General features: G+C 38.1%; 1 protein-coding gene across 4 annotated transcripts in view; it reads right to left on the bottom strand.

Annotated features, from left to right (window-relative positions):
- cd99 (CD99 molecule) overlaps positions 1-14,557 on the bottom strand; it is a 42,729-nt gene extending 28,172 nt beyond the window's left edge. For 2 of the 4 annotated variants that reach the window (XM_063010391.1, XM_063010392.1), the window contains exons 1-8: positions 14,318-14,557; positions 5,166-5,189; positions 4,154-4,183; positions 2,593-2,619; positions 2,193-2,219; positions 2,059-2,091; positions 1,902-1,958; positions 905-1,000 (exon numbers count right to left, since the gene is read on the bottom strand). In XM_063010391.1, the coding sequence (XP_062866461.1) occupies positions 905-1,000; positions 1,902-1,958; positions 2,059-2,091; positions 2,193-2,219; positions 2,593-2,619; positions 4,154-4,183; positions 5,166-5,189; positions 14,318-14,375 (352 nt within the window). In that variant the 5' untranslated portion in view covers positions 14,376-14,557. The remainder of the gene's footprint in view (positions 1-904; positions 1,001-1,901; positions 1,959-2,058; positions 2,092-2,192; positions 2,220-2,592; positions 2,620-4,153; positions 4,184-5,165; positions 5,190-14,317) is intronic. The other 2 variants (XM_063010393.1, XM_063010394.1) reach the window with 1 other exon arrangement.
- Between the last annotated feature and the right edge of the window lie 5,502 nt (positions 14,558-20,059).

Here is a 20,059-nt window from a genome sequence, read left to right as displayed (position 1 = left end):
TTGATATAGCACAGTGGTAAACTGTCCAAATATTACTATATACAATATTTTTTGTATTGTTTTCAGTTTAATACAGGTTACAGCGTTCTTAGAATTTTACAAACTTTACTGGAATTGGGGTTTGTAGTAAACCTCAAATCAAACTAATAACACAGACTAAAGATTAAACCACAGATCTGACACCACTTACAATACCTACACGCTACTACTGTTTATTTGGAATATTTGTATGAATGTACACTCCTGGTCTTTTAAGCAAAAAGACAACAAGCCAGAAGATTTATTGGAAAACACTGAATAGTCAAAGTCTGAACAGCTCATTAGTGTTCATTTGAGTTTTATATAAAAACATTCGATTTTTTTTTTATTTCTTTTTGCATACAAGGAGACGATTATTAAGTGAATTTCCCCAAACAGTTCACTGCAGAGTCAGGAAATAATGCGCACATAGTGAGCAGGAAGTAAGAGACCTCTGCCCCCATGTGACTAATGATTTATTGTTTGGACCATTAAAAAAAATTGCCCAGGAGTTTATATATATCAAATGAACTGTTTTTGTGGCTGTTGTATAAGGTTGCAGATGCGGCGCAGTGTAAAAGTCTAAAAGTGCTTTTTCACGTTTTCATTTTCAAATGAGCTATATTTGCCTAAATTATAAGCGGTGACAGGATGCTTCCTGCTCTTAAAGGTTATTCGAGTTCAACTGGGAACAAGTATTAAAACTGGATACAACAGTTCCGTTGATGACAGAAAGCTCAGCTTGCTGTGCCACTGTAAAACATTAAATGACATTAGCTGTGCAGTAAAGCATTGGTGTTCACTCCGGTTTCAGTTGAAGGAATTTAATACTATTTATGTCAGATAACAAACAGGAGAAATAAAGAGCATCAAACAGATGGAGTACCTCCAGCTCGCCCACCTTTTCCAGCATCAGGGTTGTATTCACCACCGCCAGTCAATTCATGAAGGTCTGAATCACTGAAGTCGCCGCCGCCACCACCTTCAAACCAGAAGAAAATGAATGGAATGCACTTGGTCATGATAATACAATTACTTAGGATGATGGGATATAAACAACTGGACAACTGACCATAATCTTATTAAACATCCCATTAAAAAACAAATAGTATTAAAAGAGTGACATCTACAGTGCTACAAGTCTAGATTGAAAACATATTTATTTACTCAGGATTTTGATTAGTCTCGTCAAACTAAACAAGCAAACTTAGTTATGCTGTAATAATTAGGGGTGCCGGAGTCTAAAGCTACTCTCTGTAAAACTGATATTTTACTTTTCACATTTCACATTATAACTACACCTTCTGTTGTTTTACCCCGAGTTGGTTCTGACGGAAACCTGTTTACCCTCTCGAGGTTAAAGACTGCAAGTCGAGACTGCAGTGCCAACAATGCTGCTCCTACTAGATGGGATGGGTTCTACTGATTCGCATTGCACTCGTTAAAGTGTAGAAAGTTTGGAGAAACAATGGAGAAAGTTAGAGTTATGGAATTGGGGGTTACTTTTAAAGGCAGATTTTAAACATTAAAGCAAATGTAAAGTAATAAATCAAAAGATTTGGGTTAGGGTGTTAAGTGCTGGTATGATTTCCTTAACAGAAACTAAGCATGATGTTCCCCGTGTGAAACATCTTTTTAAGGTTGTTCATTTAAGCCGTAGCCTAGTGGTTAAGGTACTGGACTAGTAATCAGAAGGTCACTGGTTCAAGCACCACCTCTGCTGTTGGGCACTTAAGCAAGGCCCTTAATCCTCAATTGCTCAGACTGTATACTGTAACTGCGATGTAAGTCCTTTTGGATAAAGCATTTGCTAAATGCTGACAATGGGAATGTAAATTAGATCATTATGACCTGAACAGCTCATAAGGGTTAAAACGCCTTACTGGGTTTCGAAGGCTCCTCTGCAGGTTGCTTTGGTTTTTCTGGTTGAGGTGGACTGTCTAAAACAAGCATAAAACATACATACATCAAACACTCAAACAGATTTTCAGGGCACCATTAAAGCCAGGAGAAAATAAACATGAGTTAAAGTAACTGTACCTCCACCGAGGGCATCAGCGAGGTCCAATGAACCTAACAACAGACAAAAACAAAGAAATAGTGTCAGAAAAAAAAAACACTTGCTGTGTGTAAAGAACTTTCTTTCTCTTAAAGAAGTATGTGAATAGCCTCACCGTCTCCTCCAGCCTTGGGTTTTGGCTCTGTAAGAAAATGGAAGAACTCAATTCAATTTTGTGTTTGTATGATTTTTGTAAATCCTATTTATTTAAAGTATCCTCCAGGCCACCCAAAGAGGATGGGTCCCTGCTGAGTCTGGTTCCTGTCAAGGTTTCTTCATGTAATTTTAAGGGAGTTTTTCCTTGTCGCCCTGTCGCCACGATTGATGTTCCAAGTCATTGCAAAGCTGTTCAGCAGGACTGAGGTCAGTTTCTTTATACCAAGCTTTTCTTCATGTCTTTATTGACCTTACTTTGTGCACAGGAAAGTGTCTTCCCTAAACTATTGTGAGCATGCGTGGCTTATGTAAACTATAAGAACTTTCTTTCTCTTAAAGAAGTATGTGAATAGCCTCACCGTCTCCTCCAGCCTTGGGTTTTGGCTCTGTAAGAAAATGGAAGAACTTAGTCATTATTCATGTGACTGTACCGCAACTGATTAAGCACAACAGAAGGCACATGATGTACTTACTGATCTCAGAACAGGAATATAGGTATATAGAAGTGAAAATGTAAAACTTTGACTCTTATTTGTGGCAGGCAGGGCCTTACCTTACAAATGTTTTTTTAAATTAACGGATAGAAATTCCCACACTCCAACAATCTTATAAAAAAGGCAAAAAAATAGAGGCTGCTGTAGCCACAAATGGAATTAACTCAATAATAATGCCCATGGCATTATGGCCATATTGACATTTGGCAATACACACTTTTTTTTTCCTGAAAATTTGATGTGTTGACTGATTGTTGTCTGAGGATTGTTCTCTTGGCTGAACACCAGCCCATAAACCTGCGCTATGCTGTCATACTAACATAGGCTTTTAGTCCCCAGTGGTAAAAACCATTTTATCTTGTTACAATATTGCCGTCTGCTGGAAACCACAAATGGTTGGCATGGTAACCAATATTGTAAATAAATAAAATGACCTCTGTGTGTCCAACAGTGAAATACTATCGGAGTACTAAGAATAATGAGGTTCATTGACTTACAGTGTAAGTCTACCTTAAAGCAAAATGTTTATTTATTTATGCATTTTGTCTTCTGCTGCTGGGGGATCCCTGATTGCAGTCGAGTTGGGTATATAGCTGCTCACGCCTCCTCCGACCCACGTGCAGCCTTCCACCAAACCCTTTTCCACCCATGCATTCTGCACAGGCGCCTCTCTACCTGCCAATCAGGGTCCTTACACAGCGTTTGAAGACCCCACTTACATAGTCCGGTCATCCCCGCCCTGCAGGCACTGCCAATTATGCCCGCTAGATGGTGCTCAGCCGACCGGTGGCAACGCAGAGTTTCGAATCGATTTCAGAGTTCTGAATCTCGATACTGGCGTGCAAAAGCAAAATTGTTTTATAGATATAAACAATAATAATAACTGTATATACAAATATAGAATTAATAAAAGTCATATCTGATCCTAAAGGTTGACTTTGTTATGAATTTAACTCCACTGGTGTCAAATTGGGTGGGTTTTAGCAAGCATGTATGCATACCTGTGATAGTTTGCAGCACTTTTTTAACCCAATATTTGCTAAGATTTTTACCCATCATTGGAAATTATAGCCCGAGACCCACCCGCATCAAACGGCATATCAGCTGTATCAATCTGTGTAATCTGTTTAAAAGTTCTGTCACCTTGATTGTGTCTTGATTTACAATTGCTTCATTAAGTTCAACTTGATCTGTTGGGTTCTGAACTAGCATTTCATCTTTAGTCTGTAGCATTTTTCTGGCTTTGTGCTTAGCAATTTTTAAGCAGTCTTAGTAAATTGCTAAATGCTAATACATACATCTAGCGCTGAATAAACTTAGCAGTCAGCATTTAATAAAACACAAATTTGGTAAAAAATTCAGTTGTACTCTTAATATAAGGCATATGAAACATAATACATGAATGTATAATGTATAAGAATCTTACGTGGTTTAGGTGTAGGTTTAACCTCATCGTCTTGATCAGGAAAATTATAGTCAGTAAAACAAATAAGAAAAAAAGCAGATCATTACAACACAGTTTTAACAATATATTTTCTAAGCAATTAACATTAAATCTATTTGGTTCTCTCATTTCAAGTTTGATATACACCGATCAGCCATAAAATTAAAACCACCTTCTTGTTTCTAAACTCACTGGTCATGTTATCAGCTCCACTAACCATATAGAAGCACTTTGTTGTTCTACTTACTGACTGTAGTCCATCTGTTTCTTTACATACCTTTTTAGCCTGCTTTTACCCTGTTCTTCAACAGTCAGGACCCCCACAGGACCACCACAGAGCAGGTATTATTTGGGTGGTGGATCATTCTTAGCACTGCAGTGACACTGACATGGTGGTGGTGTGTTAGTGTGTGTTGTGCTGGTATGAGTGGATCAGACACAGCAGCGCTGATGGAGTTTTTAAACACAGTGTCCACTCACTGTCCACTCTATTAGACACTCCTACCTAGTTGGTCCACCTTGTAGATGTAAAGTCAGAGATAATCGCTCATCTATTGCTGCTGTTTGAGTCGGTCATCTTTTAGACCTTCATCAGTGGTCACAGGACGCTGTCCATGGGGCGCTGTTGGCTGCATATTTTTGCTTGTTGGACTACTCTCAGTCCAGCAGTGACAGTGAGGTGTTTAAAAACTCCATTAGCATTGCTGTGTCTTATCCACTCATACCAGCACAACACACACTAACACACCACCACCATGTCAGTGTCACTGCAGTGCTGAGAATGAGCCACCACCTAAATAATACCTGCTCTGTAGTGGTCCTGAGAGAGTCCTGAGCATTAAAGAACAGCATAAAAGGGGGCTAACAAAGCACACAGAGAAACAGATGGACTACAGTCATGGACATGGACAGTGAGTGTAAAAACAAGGAGGTGGTTTTAATGTTATGGCTGATCAGTGTATACAGCTTGTATAATATTAAGCTTATTACTTACCTAAAGCATCAAAAAGATCTAAATCTGTAAGAGGAAAGAAGCAACATATTAAATTATTCGCCACAAAAATAGGCACTATAGGTAAAATGCTAACTTATTAGCCTTACAAAGGGTTGCCATTTAGAAACATTTTAAAAACTACATCAAAAATCTAAATTTAATTATTAGGATTTTTAACGTCATGTTTTACACACTTTTGGTTACATTCATGACAGGACAAGTAGGTACACGTTACACAAGATTAATCAGTTCACAAGTTTAATGTCAAACAGAATCATGGACAATTTTGTATCTCCAAATTACCCGACTGCATGTCTTTGAACTGTGGGAGGAAACTGGAGCTCCCGGAGGAAACCCACACAGACACGGGGTCAAAGAACAATGAGCAAAAATGGATTGTGTTTGTCTTCCACAGAAAAGGTAGTATGTTCTTTAGATCTGGATAGATGAGTCCCCAGTTCCCCAATTTTCTCCCCAATCTAGTCGTATCCAATTACCCTGATTGCGTCACGCTTCACCTCCACCCATACAACCCTCCACTGCTCCACTGCTGACTGAGGAGCTTCGCAACTGACACACGCCCCCTCCGACACGTGTGCAGTACCGACTGCCTCTTTCCACCTGCGCGAGGCGAGTTCATATGCGGATCAGCCTTGTGCATGCAGAGTCACACCCTGATCAGCATTATTCCCCATCAATCAGCCAGCAGAGGTCATAATTGCACCAGTTATGAGGAACCCTGGTCCTGCTCATCCCACCCTGAACAACAGCCAATCGTTGTTCATGCGGCCACCCAGTCCAGTCGGATGGCAGAGCTGAGATTCGATACGATGTATTCGAAATCCCAGCTCTGGTGTACTAGCGTGTTTTACCGCTGCTCCACCTGAGCAGCCTAAAGAATTTTGAAACACTAAGTGAGTACGGTTTTGCTTCTAGACACTTATTTTCAACCTACACAAATATACTACACATAATAGGAGTATTTTTATATCTCGACACTGGATACAAGGCAGGAATACAGTCTGGATAGAGCATTAATCCATGGCAAATATTACCTACATAGTAATGAATACTAATTAAACTGTTGTAACGAGAATTAAAGAGGGAACATAATATAGCACATATTCCTAAATACAATAAATTCCAGTTAGGATAAAATACACAAAACCATCATGAAAAGTACAAAGACGTATTAGGTAAAGTGGCTCTGTAGTGAATGTGTTTTGAGTAAGACGAGTGGAAAAAGAAACGCTATCCATGCACACTGGTCTATTATTTTCCTGCAGAACACATGAAGACTGAATAAACCAAAAACAGATGAGCTCAACTTCATCCACATCCAAACATTAGTGCCTTTGGTTAGGGGAGGGTCAAGTATTAAAGGAACTTCATCCAAACGAGTCAACAAACAACGAATAAACCAGGGTGGGAACCATTTATCCTGATCTCACATGCAAACCCAAACCTCAAGACGAAAGCAGAAAGAAGAAGACGATCTTTGTCACGTATATAATATACAAATCATCTTAAATCCACACTTGTTTAATAGCTGGGACAAAATCACATGGTTAGCAAATATATTTATTTATTAAGATTCATAACAGGACATGTAATTACTGGTTTCACAAGATTCATCCGTTTAGGTCTTTAACATCGAACACATGGACAATTTTATATCTCCAATTCACCTTACTTGTATGTCTTTGGACTGTGGGAGGAAACCGGAGCTCCCGGAGGAAACCCACATAGACACTGGGAAAACTTGCAAACTCCACACAGAAATGACCCAGACCACTGGGGAAACTGTAATCAAACCCAGGACTTTCTTGCTGTGAGGTGACGATGCTACCCACCGAGCCACTGTGAGGCTAGCCTCAACTTCCATGGCAGGTAAGTAACTACTACAGTGGTTCCCAATGTGCTATGCACACGTCTACAATGTGCTGTTACTAGGTGTCTAATACAGTACATGTATGTAACTTGCAAGATTTGTTTTACACTTTGGTTACATTCATGACAGTAACGGTAGTTACTCATTACACAAGGCTGGGGATCGAACCCAGGACCTTCTTTCTGTGAACCAACAGTGCTACCTATCTAGCCACCATACCGCCCGCCACTGCACACATAATAAAAACATTAGGAACCACTGCCCTATTAGCCTGTAGCATTGTTTTGCAGCATATGGTAAACATACACTACCTAAACACCATATTAATAATAGATAGACCACAAAATTGCTCTCAGCACTGACCCAAAATACAGAAAAACATGGATTCCTTAAGGTTTTGGTTACATTTTGGGACTTAAAATGCAAGTCTTTAGTTTAACCGGATCCCAAAGCTGCTCGATTGGATTCACATCTGATGACTGGATAGGGAGCACAAAAGCTGGATGCTTAATAAACAGAAAAGGTACTATATGGTCTAATAACTTAATTTTTAGGATTTGTATAGATTAGTCAATGTATAATTTTGTATTGTCAAAACATTATAATAATATAAGGATGTTTTTTTTTATTATTAGAAAGGGGCTGTGCTTATAAATATGTCAAATAATTTACTTTAGCCCAAAAGTTTTGAAACAGTAAATGAGGACAGTTTTGCTCCTAGACATCACACTTATTTTCATCCTCCAAAAAAACACATCCCATCTGATGACTAGATAGGCCACTGAAAAACAGAATTCATAGTCATGTTCATGGAATCACTTCAAGATGACGTGTGATTTGTGACAGTGCATTATTATGCTGGACAAAAATATTGTGTTTGGTAGATTGTAGTCATAAAGCAATGCACATGTCAACAAGACTAGTATTAAGGGATCCATTGTGAGGTTTAAGTCACCAGCAGCAGAATAAAATGTTCACACAAATTAAGTTAGATCAATTGATTTATGCTGTTTTCGCCAAATTCCAACCCTACCACATGCATGTCACTGCAGAATGTCACTATACCATATTCAACTGTCTAGTTTTGTTTACGATGCAAACATAACTGAAGTTCTCTGTGCTGCTGCCTCATGACTGGCTGAGTGGTATGTTTGTTTGTTTATTAGGATTTTAACATCATGTTTTACACTTTTGGTTACATTCATGACAGGAACGGTAGTTACTCATCATACAAGATTCATCAGTACACAAGTTTATATCAAACACAGTCACAGACTGTGGGAGGAAACTGGAGCACCCGGAGGAAACCCACACGTACACGGGGAAAACATGCAAACTCCACACAGAAAGGACTCGGACCGGGGCTGAGTGGTATGACCGTAGTTAAACTGTGACAATAAAAGTATAACCTACAGCAGGTATTTTCTCTACCCCAGTGTAAATATACAATTTATTCTATAGTTTACTTTAGTCATGTGACTGTTTACAGGTAGATTTAAAACCGTGGGTACTGAGCAGCATTACAACCTTCAATGAAGACTTATATCAAGGGTGTCCAAACTATTCTTGTTGGGGGCCAAATGAAGTAAAAAATACACAAACACAAGCCACAGACTCTTGTATAAAATAAATAAAAATATAATAAATGTACTTCATTACTAAAAATTACACTTCCTTTTATTTGAGTGACTTATTTTCTTATATCTTTGATAGTGTTGTGTAAACTAAGATTTAGCTGATTTTACTCACCAGTGTATAATCCTAATACGAAGATAATTAAACTGCTTTAAATTAAACAAACACGCTTCCCTCTGAACTTAGTAAAAATATGCATTCATTCAGTGTGCCTGAAATCTTCTGCATTCTGTCTAGTTTTTTTTAACATCAATGTTTTGAGTTGGGGGAAAGAAGATGGGTAGCGTTTTGGATTTGTTTTATGTGAAAGTGACACCCCGTTATGTGATAGTACCACCCAAGTTTGTACCTTAATCTGCATATTATGTCTATAGCACTCCCATCCATATATCATGTTTATAGTACATTCAATAATATATGTATTATATGTATATCTTATGTATTATATGTACATCACTGCCCGTATCCTGCAAATGATGTATATCATAAATACTGTACATCCTGCACTTGCTGCTTATTGCACTTCTGGTTAGATGCTAAACTGAATTTCGTTGCCTTGTACTTGTACATGTGTAATGACAATAAAGTTGAATCTAATCTAATAATCAGAGTTCAAACAGAAAAAGCGTTTTTTTTTAAACCTGCTTAGTATTTCTAAAAACCCCTCGTGAGCTGTTTCAAAAATGGTCGTGGGAACCACAACCGCAACCACAAATGGCCTGTGGGTCATAGTTTGGACATCCTTTATATAAACTAAAAATCTTACTTATACTTTTCAGGCAGCTCTTAATCTACCGTTTTCACACATGTATCATATTAACAAATAAAACATTTCCATTATGACCAAACCAACACTAAGATCTAAATACAACTGGTCCATGTGTTGCCTGGAAATTAGACTCGTGGTGTGGTTCATACTGTACATGTGTGTATTGTGTAAAATAGGTTGCCAGGGTGATGTGGTTAGTATTATTTGTATGTGCCCTGCGGTGATAATGTTGACTCATCACTGAAACTCGAGGCTGGTTGTCGGATCAGGGTGAGGTTCTCAGTAACTAAAAACTATGTGAACATAAAGTCACCAATGCTAACAGTTAATAAAAGCATTAGCATTATTTAATGTTAGGTCTTTCTGACTGCTAGCTAGCTTGTCACTGTGTGGATAAACTATTTAAACTAACGTTTAATTATACAATGTTTTCTTTGGATGTAGGCTGTATACTTCTAAGCATACAGAAGTATGCAAAGGTCCAAAGGGCTTATTTTTTAACATTGGAAGAAAACTATATTTTTAAATAGCAAATGTTGATTCAGTTACTTTGTATTTTACTTACTTGCAAAAGTCTGGACTTTCTGTCAAATAAACATAATTTGAGCTTAATCTTTGTGCCCCTTTAGACAAAAGAGCATTTGTGAAGATGCAAAGGCAGCCTGGCTTCCAACTGACATTCCAATTCACACTGTTAGTGTTAAATCCAAGGTTCTGTGCAGTCTACTGGAGTTCCTTTACATTAAACTTATCAAACCATGTCTTCGTGGATCTTATTTTAAACACAAGGGCTTAACTGTTGCCAAAAAGTTGACAGCATATAATTTATATAATCTATTTCACAAGTGTTGATTTATTAAAACCTGTTCTAAAAATAAGTGAGACAAACACTCATGAAGTCAATATTTAGAAGTGGTGTCTATATACTTTAGGCTATTTGGTGTAATGTATGAGAATAGCATGAGAATACTGGATAATTTATACAACCGCTGAATCAACACAACTGGAAGCCACCACCAGTATCTATAAACCTTTTAGCAGCAGGGTGCCGGTTCTTTTTCAATCTCATTAGGTATAAAATCATGTCATCCTGACACAAACATGATCACAAGTTTACCAAACCTAACCTCAAGCTATAACTTGTTTTGTAGACGTTTACATGTCATAAATATTTAAGCAGATTGGTGCTGTGCACCAGAGCCCAATTATTTTAGGATGCACTCATGCAAATGTAACCTAGTAAATGAATATTTAAACAGTTAAACTGAGTTAAACAGTCCAAACTGTTATGACTACACCTCCTGAACCAGCTTCTGCCTATGGGGAGGATTTCAAATGATGTTTCCATCTAAAAATGAAACGGCGCGTGTTTGTGGTATGGTGGTCACCACATTAAAGTAACAGTGCACACTAAAAAACTAAATGCAGAACTACATGTGTAGAAGTAACTCTGTTTTCAAACTTTAAGTCACAGTTAAAAGCTGTTTTTTGAGAGTGCAGTTAAGGTTAGAACACAAAGCAGATACATAAACAAAAATTAAAACAATCAGCCACCCAGTCAAACTAATTAAGCTATAAGATCATCAATAAAAAGGCATACAAGTGTACTACATGTACAATGTGTACTATGTGTACTAATTTTACTATAAGATTATTAACAATATGCATACAATTGTACTATGTGTACTACGTGTACTAATTATACTACAAGATTATAAACAATAGACATAAGTGTACTGTGTACTAATTATACTATAAGATTATTAATAATAGGCATACAAGTCTACTATGTGTACTACATGTACTAATTATACTACAATATTATAAACAACAGATTACATGTACTAATTATACTATAAAATTATAAATATTTGGCATACACGTGTACTATGTGTACTAATTATGAGATTATAAACAATATGCATACAAGTGTACTATGAGTACTAGGTGTAGGTGTGTAATAATTATACTACAAGATTACAAACAAAAGGTATACAAGTGTACTATGTGTACAATGTGTACTAATTATACTACAGGATTATAAACAATAGGCATACAAGTGTACTATGTGTACAACATACTAATTGTACTAGAAGATAATAAACAATACGCATACAAGTGTGCTACGTGTACAACGTACTAATTATACTATAAGATTATAAAAGTATGCATACAAGTGCACTGTGTACAATGTGTACTAATTATACTATAAAATTATAAACAATAGGCATACAAGTGTACTGTGTACTAATTATGCTATAAGATTATAATCAATAGGCATACAAGTGTACTATGTGTACTAGGTGTAGGTGTGTACTAATTATACTATAAGATTATAATCAATAGGCATACAAGTGTACTATGTGTACTACTAGGTGTAAGTGTGTACTAATTATACTATAAGATTATAAACAGTATGCATACAAGTGTACTATGTGTACTAATTATGCTATAAGATTATAATCAATAGGCATACAAGTGTACTATGTGTACTAGGTGTAGGTGTGTACTAATTATACTATATGATTATAAACAATAGGCATACAAGTGTACTATGTGTACTACTAGGTGTAAGTGTGTACTAATTATACTATAAGATTATAAACAGTATGCATACAAGTGTCCTACATGTACAGCGTGTACTAATTTTACCACAAGATTATAAACAATAGGCATACAAGTATACTACATGTACTAATTATACTATAAGATTATAGTCAATAGGCATACAAGTCAGTCCTAAAACATTTTCCACTTTGGCCTTACTGTTTTTATCTAAGGAGGAATGTAGAGATGTGACCATGAATACATTACATCAACTAGAATTAGCATTTAGTAATAGCCTCTAGTCATACCACTGGGGTTTTGCTTTTAGGGCCGTTTTGACTGATGGACAGTTTTTTCCTAGTCAAATTAATTAATTTAAGCCAGTGACTTGAATCACAGATGTCATGTGAGTCATTGTGCCTTGCATGGCTAGCCTTCAAGTGCCCAAAACATGCCAGTGGGTTAACTCTAGAATCTAAAAGATTCAGATGCCTGACTACAAGCTTGTTGGACTTCCCATTTCAAAGCATTAATAGGAAGTTAGGCACCACTTTGTGGTTCCTACATCCTTCACTCTTCAGAGAGGTTTTCCACAAGTAGATGGTTTGATTAATAATTAACTGCCAAATAATAGCAGTAGCTTACCAGAATTTATTTTTAGCTACTGATGTTGATATTTTTTTGTTACTGCAATACTGAAAATATTGCAGTTAAAGTAGCCTAATATCTAATCTAATAAACAGGTTGTTGTATGAATATTTTGACACAGCTAACTATAAAAGAACTCAAAGTTGTAAGGTGTGTTTTTTGGCAATCAACTGTGTTACAATCATTCATTATTTCTCCTCCTGGTCATTATTGGGGTTCTGGTGCCACCCAGAAATACTGGTTGCATTGCAAAAATACAAACTATATAGAGCACCAATCAATTACTGGGCGTTGTACATTATAATGCATACACGTGCACTTTCAATTTGTGCAGTCAACCCACCCATCTGCATTTTTAAGGTGAGAGGAAACAGGAGTAACCAGACAAAAGACACACAAACACAGGGAGAACATGTATATTTTCTCATAGACGATAATATTATGTAAGAATCTAACCTAGATTCCAAAGAAGCCCTGTCGCTTTGCACCACACACTACTACAATTACATGTTACTGAGTCTTAAGGGCCTTGCTCAGGAGCCCAACTGTGGCAACTTGGTAGACGTAGGGCTTGAACCAGTGATCTGACAACTAGGCCAGTACCTTAACCACTAAGCTACGACTAGCTGTGTCCTGAGTAAACAAGACTAAATGAGTATGCTTTACCTATTTAGGGTCCCATATACAGACTCAGGATTCACTGTGGCCCTGATAAGGGTAAACCAGTCTCTTCTTATTATTGTTTAAATATTTAAGCAGATTGGTGCTATGCACCAGAGCCCAATTATTTTGAGATGTACTCATGCAAATGTAACCTAGTAAATGAATATTTAAATAGTTAAACTGAGTTACGACTACAATCTTATTTTTGTTATAAGCTTTGGTAAACCTTGTTTGGGAGTTGGGCTTTAATCTGGCAACCCAGCCCATAGAAGGATTCACGCTAGGGGTATGTTTAAGGGTTTTTAACATGCAATTATGTTTATAAACTTCGGTTTAGACTACTTTTAATTCTAAATTTACTCCAAGTTGAAATTTGCATAAAAATGCATATATTTTAATTATTTATTTAAGTAAGAAACCAGTCCGGCTTTAAGGTGTGGCACTTTAAGACTTTGTGGCACACAGCCAAATAGCCTATAGATGGTACATACTGCTTTAAAATTACAAACTTGTCTCATTAATATTGTAATAAATGTAGGCTGGGAGTAAATGCTTTATTTAAAACTTTATTTCAGAGGTCTGAATGATAATTAAACTGATAAAACTCTGTAGGCTGTGTTCCAAATTGCTGTTTTTACTTTCCTGCGTACATTTGAACTAGCATATTACCATATTAGTGTACCTAGTAAAAATAGTAAGAGCTATTTATACATACTATTTAGTACACTCGTGCACTCCCAGGAATCGTTATAACCCAACTATAGTAACAATAAAAACAACGTCGTGCACTAAAAGACAACACTAAAAGAACAAACACACTTACATATACATTTAGACAGACTACATACTGTAAACAAACACACACATTCATCTAAACACGCTTCCAAACACATACATACTTGCAACATAAAAACTTTCACAAAAACTCACACACTGGCAACACACCCACAAGAGGACACGCACGGAAACTTTTTGTCCTAATTAAACACCAGCACTTACCTTGCGCCTTAGCAATCGCAAAAACTGCAAAAAATAAAATCCACAAATATGAACCCATTTTGCGTTAAACCGAACAGGTTTGATGGCGGTACAAACGCAGGTCTGTGTAGCTGAATTCCGAATTTGTTTAACTCGTATCCACCGCAGAAAGTTAGTAGTTCGTGTAAGATGGGTGTGCCAAAACACAAATTAGTCACTCTGCCAGCTCAGTGAACGATGAATCACCGGTCGGCATTTTAACCAGTCACACACTGTGTCGTTCTTAAAAGAGTCGGTTATTTGAGTCGGTTCTATTTTGGGAGTCGAGTCGCGTTGAAAAGCTGTTATAAAATACTTGATAAATACTGGGTGGTGCAGTTGGTAGAGTGACAGCAACTTGGGTCCTGGGGACCTGACCTCTGATATGACATGTTACCCCCTTGTCTAATAAAGCAATAAGCCATGAGAGACCGTGCGTTCCTGCGATTTTATCACGTCTTTCCCCGTGATAAAATCATAGCAGTAACGCACGGTCTCGAGTGGCTCATTGCTTTTACAAAACGGCGGTCAACATAAAATATAATAAAATACAACAATGTTCAATAAATAAATGTTTTTATTTACAAAAACACTTACAAAAAGCATTCTTCCGCGAAATCACGTAGTCCGTTAACAGTGTTGCTAGGCAACATGAGGGCGAACATAACATTCACTTTTTCTTTTCAGTGGCGTATTAATATGGAATGATGTGAGGTGGTCATAGGTGTGCTTATATGGGGAATTTTACAACGGCTTCGAACGCGGCTCAGCCAGTCAGATTTTAGGACCGGAACTATCCGTTTTATAAATGGATTTTTACCGGATATACAGTATAACAGTCCTAGCCAGGGGTGTAACTAGGAGCTCATGGGCCCCAGTGCAAAAAAAAGACACAGCAGCGCTGCTGGAGTTTTTAAACACCTCACTGTCACTGCTGGACTGAGAATAGTCCACCAACCAAAAATATATCCAGCCAACAGCGCCCCGTGGGCAGCGTCCTCTGACCTCTGATGAAGGTCTAGAAGATGACCAACTCAAACAGCAGCAATAGATGAGCGATCGTCTCTGACTTTACATCTACAAGGTGGACCACCCAGGTAGGAGTGTCTAATAGAGTGGACAGTGAGTGGACACGGTGTTTAAAAACTCCAGCAGCGCTGCTGTGTCTGATCCACACATACCAAAAAGGTCAAAAGGTATGTAGAGAATTAGATGGACTCTACAGTCAGTAATTATGGCTGATCTGTGTAAACTTTAGCTGTAAGTTGGTAATAGCTTATTAATATATAAGAAAAAAACAACATGCGCAGTTGGCGTTGTTATTTAGTCAAGTCAAGCTCCTCGCTTCATATACTTTTACTGTTTCTTGGCTAAACCTAGTACCTCCACCCCCTCACTACAGAATTACACAGGGACCTGTTGATTGCGTTGCAGGTTCTTCTGCCCCCTAGTGTTTGTATAAAGTAAGCACATTCTTCATAAAGAAGACGCGCACTGGCAGTCAGTGCAGCAGTGTCAGTGCGCCAAATCCGCGTGTATTGAGCATCACATCATCTCTACCCCACTCTCTCTCTCTCTTTTTCTGTCACTCTCTTACTCTCTGGTTCTCTGTGACCTTGCACAGGAACAGAATCCTCAATCAGTTTGAACGCATTCATTCATTCAGTCATGGACAGTCAGTGCGCGGGGATCTGAAGCAGCATTTGTTATCATGTGGGTTCCAGTTTTTGCACCTTGTCTCATGAGTTGATCAAAGAAAGTTTGCCTGTTTTCCTCGCTGCATTGGGATATATGCTTATATTCTGGTGTAAATGCACGCCTTTTTAAGTGATTCGAGTTCGGATGAGCTGCGGGAGCCTAGGTCAGTGTGACCCCTGAAGACGCGCGCCCGGTGGTGCGCGTCCATGCCGCTGCCATGCAGTCCTTAATCTCGCCGGTGACCAAAGCGATCCTGGTTGCCTTGTTTATTTTCGCCATCTTGCTCATCCTCTACGTGATCCTGTGGTACATATGCCGCGACGTGGACTGCGATCACGGGATCTGATCCTTCAGAAGCGAGGGTGACCCGCGGTAAGTCCAGCGTGCATCCTCGATGCCAACACAAATGGGTCAGTCAGATCCATCACAGTCTGTGGTCATTTAAACATTCTGTAATACTGTCATTGTTATGAGTATTATTTGCTATGTGTTTTAATTATTACCTCATAGTATTGCATTGTATGACATATTTCACCATCTGCCCTTTCCATTCTCCCACATGTTGCTGCAAGCCAAATAGGTAAACCCCTGTTTAGGTGGTTCCATGGCACTAAATGCTAAAGACATTGCCAGATAAAATGAATGCAAGGCATTTGGATGGCACGTTTCATTCCTATTTAACTATGAATCTATTTAACCGTATATTTCTACCTACAATAATCAATTTGCGTCTCAAATTTAAATGAAACATTTCATAATATTATAATAAGACTAAAATGCGCAAAGACGCAGAGATGCAGGTTCGAAAGTTGGAACAAGACGGATGTATTTGAACATATTCTGGTGGTTTGTTTTATTCCTATTACAAAATAAATGTTACCAATCTTTTTAACTTACAATGCACAACCTGCTTTTTCTGGAACCCTAAAAATAGGAATAATTATTGATAAAACACCAAAATGCGCAAGGGCATTCAAAAAGTAGGGAAACTGTTATAGATGATAAAAAGCAGAATACATTGACTGACTGATTAATTGATTGATTGATTGATCTGCACATATACTTTGTAGTATTCTTTATTCATATTTATATAACCTGTCTTGATTAATTCAAGTAAATTAAAGTATGAATCATATGTAAAGCCATTTGTATTGAAATGGACAAAACTGCAGTTATAGATAGATAGATAGATAGATAGATAGATAGATAGATAGATAGATAGATAGATAGATAGATAGATAGATAGATAGATAGACAGACAGACAGACAGACAGACAGACAGACGTAAATGTATGCTTTATAAGAAAAGCCTGAGCGCACTTAAAAGCGCACGTTTTGTGCACAGCGTCTCATGATCTCCTCTTACAGGTGAGGTAGAGATCATAAGGTTAAAGTTGGGCTCAATCCTATACAAATGAGCTATGTAAACCACTCGGGTTTAGTGTTTTTCTTTACACTTCAGCTTGATCCCCAATACACAGTTTTAACCTCTTATTAATATTCAAAGGGTACCTCCGAACTGCGCACCACCATACTTAACAGTACACACGCGTCTGCGCCTAAAACCGCACCATAGCACACCAGAATACTGTTTGAATATACCCAAATTCCCCAAGCTGTTTCATCTCATATTTCTCTTTCTCGGTAAAGAAAAGGTTCAGCTCCGCCGTGACTCACCGGTTTTAATCCTCCAGCTCCGAACGTGAGAAGAATTGCAAATAATGCGCATAACAATGGATTCAAAATGCGCAAAAACGATGCGGCGAATGCGCACACACTTCACCGCGTGAAGGACAAATAGAGGGCAAAAAGAGAAGAAAAAAAGGGGGGAAAAAACTGAAATTCACATCCCCTCTCATCCCCTTCAACTCAGAGTAGTAGTTGTGCAAAAGCACGTGGAATTAGCATATCTAATGGCACACTTGGTGTCAGCTTAATGTGAGTGAATCATCAGGTAGCCTGGAGTTCAGTCTGTTAGTGCTATTAGAAATGCATTCTGACGTGAAGACTGCAGATGCAAACTCTGGATGGAAGAGATGTGGCAGCTGTTGCATCCGTGTGTGTCTATGTGTGTTTTTGAGTTCTTGTCTGGCGGGCATGCAGTTCTAAGAAGCACAGCTTGTGAGTCATGACCAAGGTCAGCCTTGAATAACTCAAGCTCGAGGCCAAACTAAATAAGGCCAACTTAAATGTATAGATATAGATTTAAGAAATATACAGGGTGTCCCTAAAGTCTGGACACATAGGACATATCACTAACACATACATATTGCATCATAAATAGTGGAAATCACATTGAAGATATTATTGATTAATATTCTAATGAAGTAACACGTTGTTAAAATTTGCCTATGTGTCCAGACTTTAGGGACACCCTGTATAGATGACAAGACAGACGATGTGGCAAAGCAATATTTCTAGCACTGTGCAACAATGAAAGGGGTTTCCCCCTGCCAGTAATGTAAAAGGAAGTGTGTGCCAAAGGGCATGCTGCATATAGCAAATATCACGAATCATAAATCCCCAATAAAAGATTAATCTTGGGCGGCACGGTGGTTCGGTGGGTAGCACTGTCGCCTGACAGCAAGAAGGTCCTGGGTTCTTTCTGTGCGGAGTTTGCATGTTCTCCCCATGTCTGAGTGGGTTTCCTCCGGGAGCTCCGGTTTCCTCCCACAGTCCAAAAACATGTAGTCACGTTAATTGGAGACACTGAATTGCCCTATAGGTGTGTGTGTGTGTGTGTGTGTGTGTCTGCCCTGTGATGGACTAGCGCCACGTTCAGCGTTACTGTGTGCCTTGCGCCCATTGAAAAGCTGGGATAGGCTCCAGCACCAGGCTCCATGTACACATTCCCAAAGGTCCAAACAAACCCCTTACAACAGTTTGATAGTGCTTCTCAATGTAAAGGTACTCTTTATCTTCTAGGTCCTAAGGTATAAAAGGCATTCAACTGAGGGTACCTGCCAGAGCCAGTCATTCGTATCAACTGATACATGTTTGTACCTTTTATGCATAACTGCAAATACCTGACAAATAACAGTATTTGTACCTCCAAGGTACATTAATTCATAAAGATACTACTTATGCCAGTGGTTCTTAACCAGCTAAGATGTAACCGACCAAACCAGTGGGCAAAAGCCTTGTTGCCCAAATCTTGTGGGCAGCTCACATGCACAATATACAAGGTATCATCGTAAATCACTTAAGTTCCTTTACAAAAAAGTTGAATCTCAGTTTGTGTACAAGGCATCGTCATGCTGAACAGAACAAAAACCTTACTGGAAAAAGCAAGGTGCACAAAGCAAGGTAAAAAAATACATGGTTTGATGAGTCTGATGTGGAAGTAAAATAGATTTTGCTGCTGCAGCATTTGAAGAAATCTTTGTACAAGAGGTAAAAGTGAATATCGGTCCTGTTTACCATTGTTCTTCACTAATGAGAGCACAAAGTGAGAATCCATATATACAGCATATTAAAGAAACTGGCAGATACAGTCATGAAAATATAGAAACTATGGAAACACATGCACCTTATGTACCTAATAATCTCCATCGCACAATTTTTTACTTGAAGTTTGTCAGTGTACAGTACTGTACATCTTCATTGCACACTTTGTCTGATGCTGTACTGTTTATGTCACTGTTGTATTGTTTATTCTATGTTTATATATGGTGTTCCTTTTTCTATTATTTAATTTAAGATATATACACTGATCAACCATAACATTAAAACCACCTCCTTGTTTCTACACTTACTGTCCATTTTATCAGCTCCACTTACCATATACATTTACATTTACATTTTCAGCATTTAGCAGACGCTCTTATCCAGAGCGATATAGAAGCACTTTGTAGTTCTACAATTACTGACTGTAGTCCATCTGTTTCTTTGCATGCTTTTTTAACCTGCTTTTACTCTGTTCTTCAATGGTCAAGACAATGATCAGGTATTATTTAGGTGGTGGATCATTCTCAGCACTGCAGTGACACTGACATGGTGGTGGTGTGTTAGTGTGTGTTGTGCTGG

This window comes from Trichomycterus rosablanca, chromosome 15 (assembly GCF_030014385.1).
Source record: "Trichomycterus rosablanca isolate fTriRos1 chromosome 15, fTriRos1.hap1, whole genome shotgun sequence".
NCBI lineage: Eukaryota > Metazoa > Chordata > Actinopteri > Siluriformes > Trichomycteridae > Trichomycterus > Trichomycterus rosablanca.
This window is presented reverse-complemented; position numbering and strand designations above follow the sequence as displayed.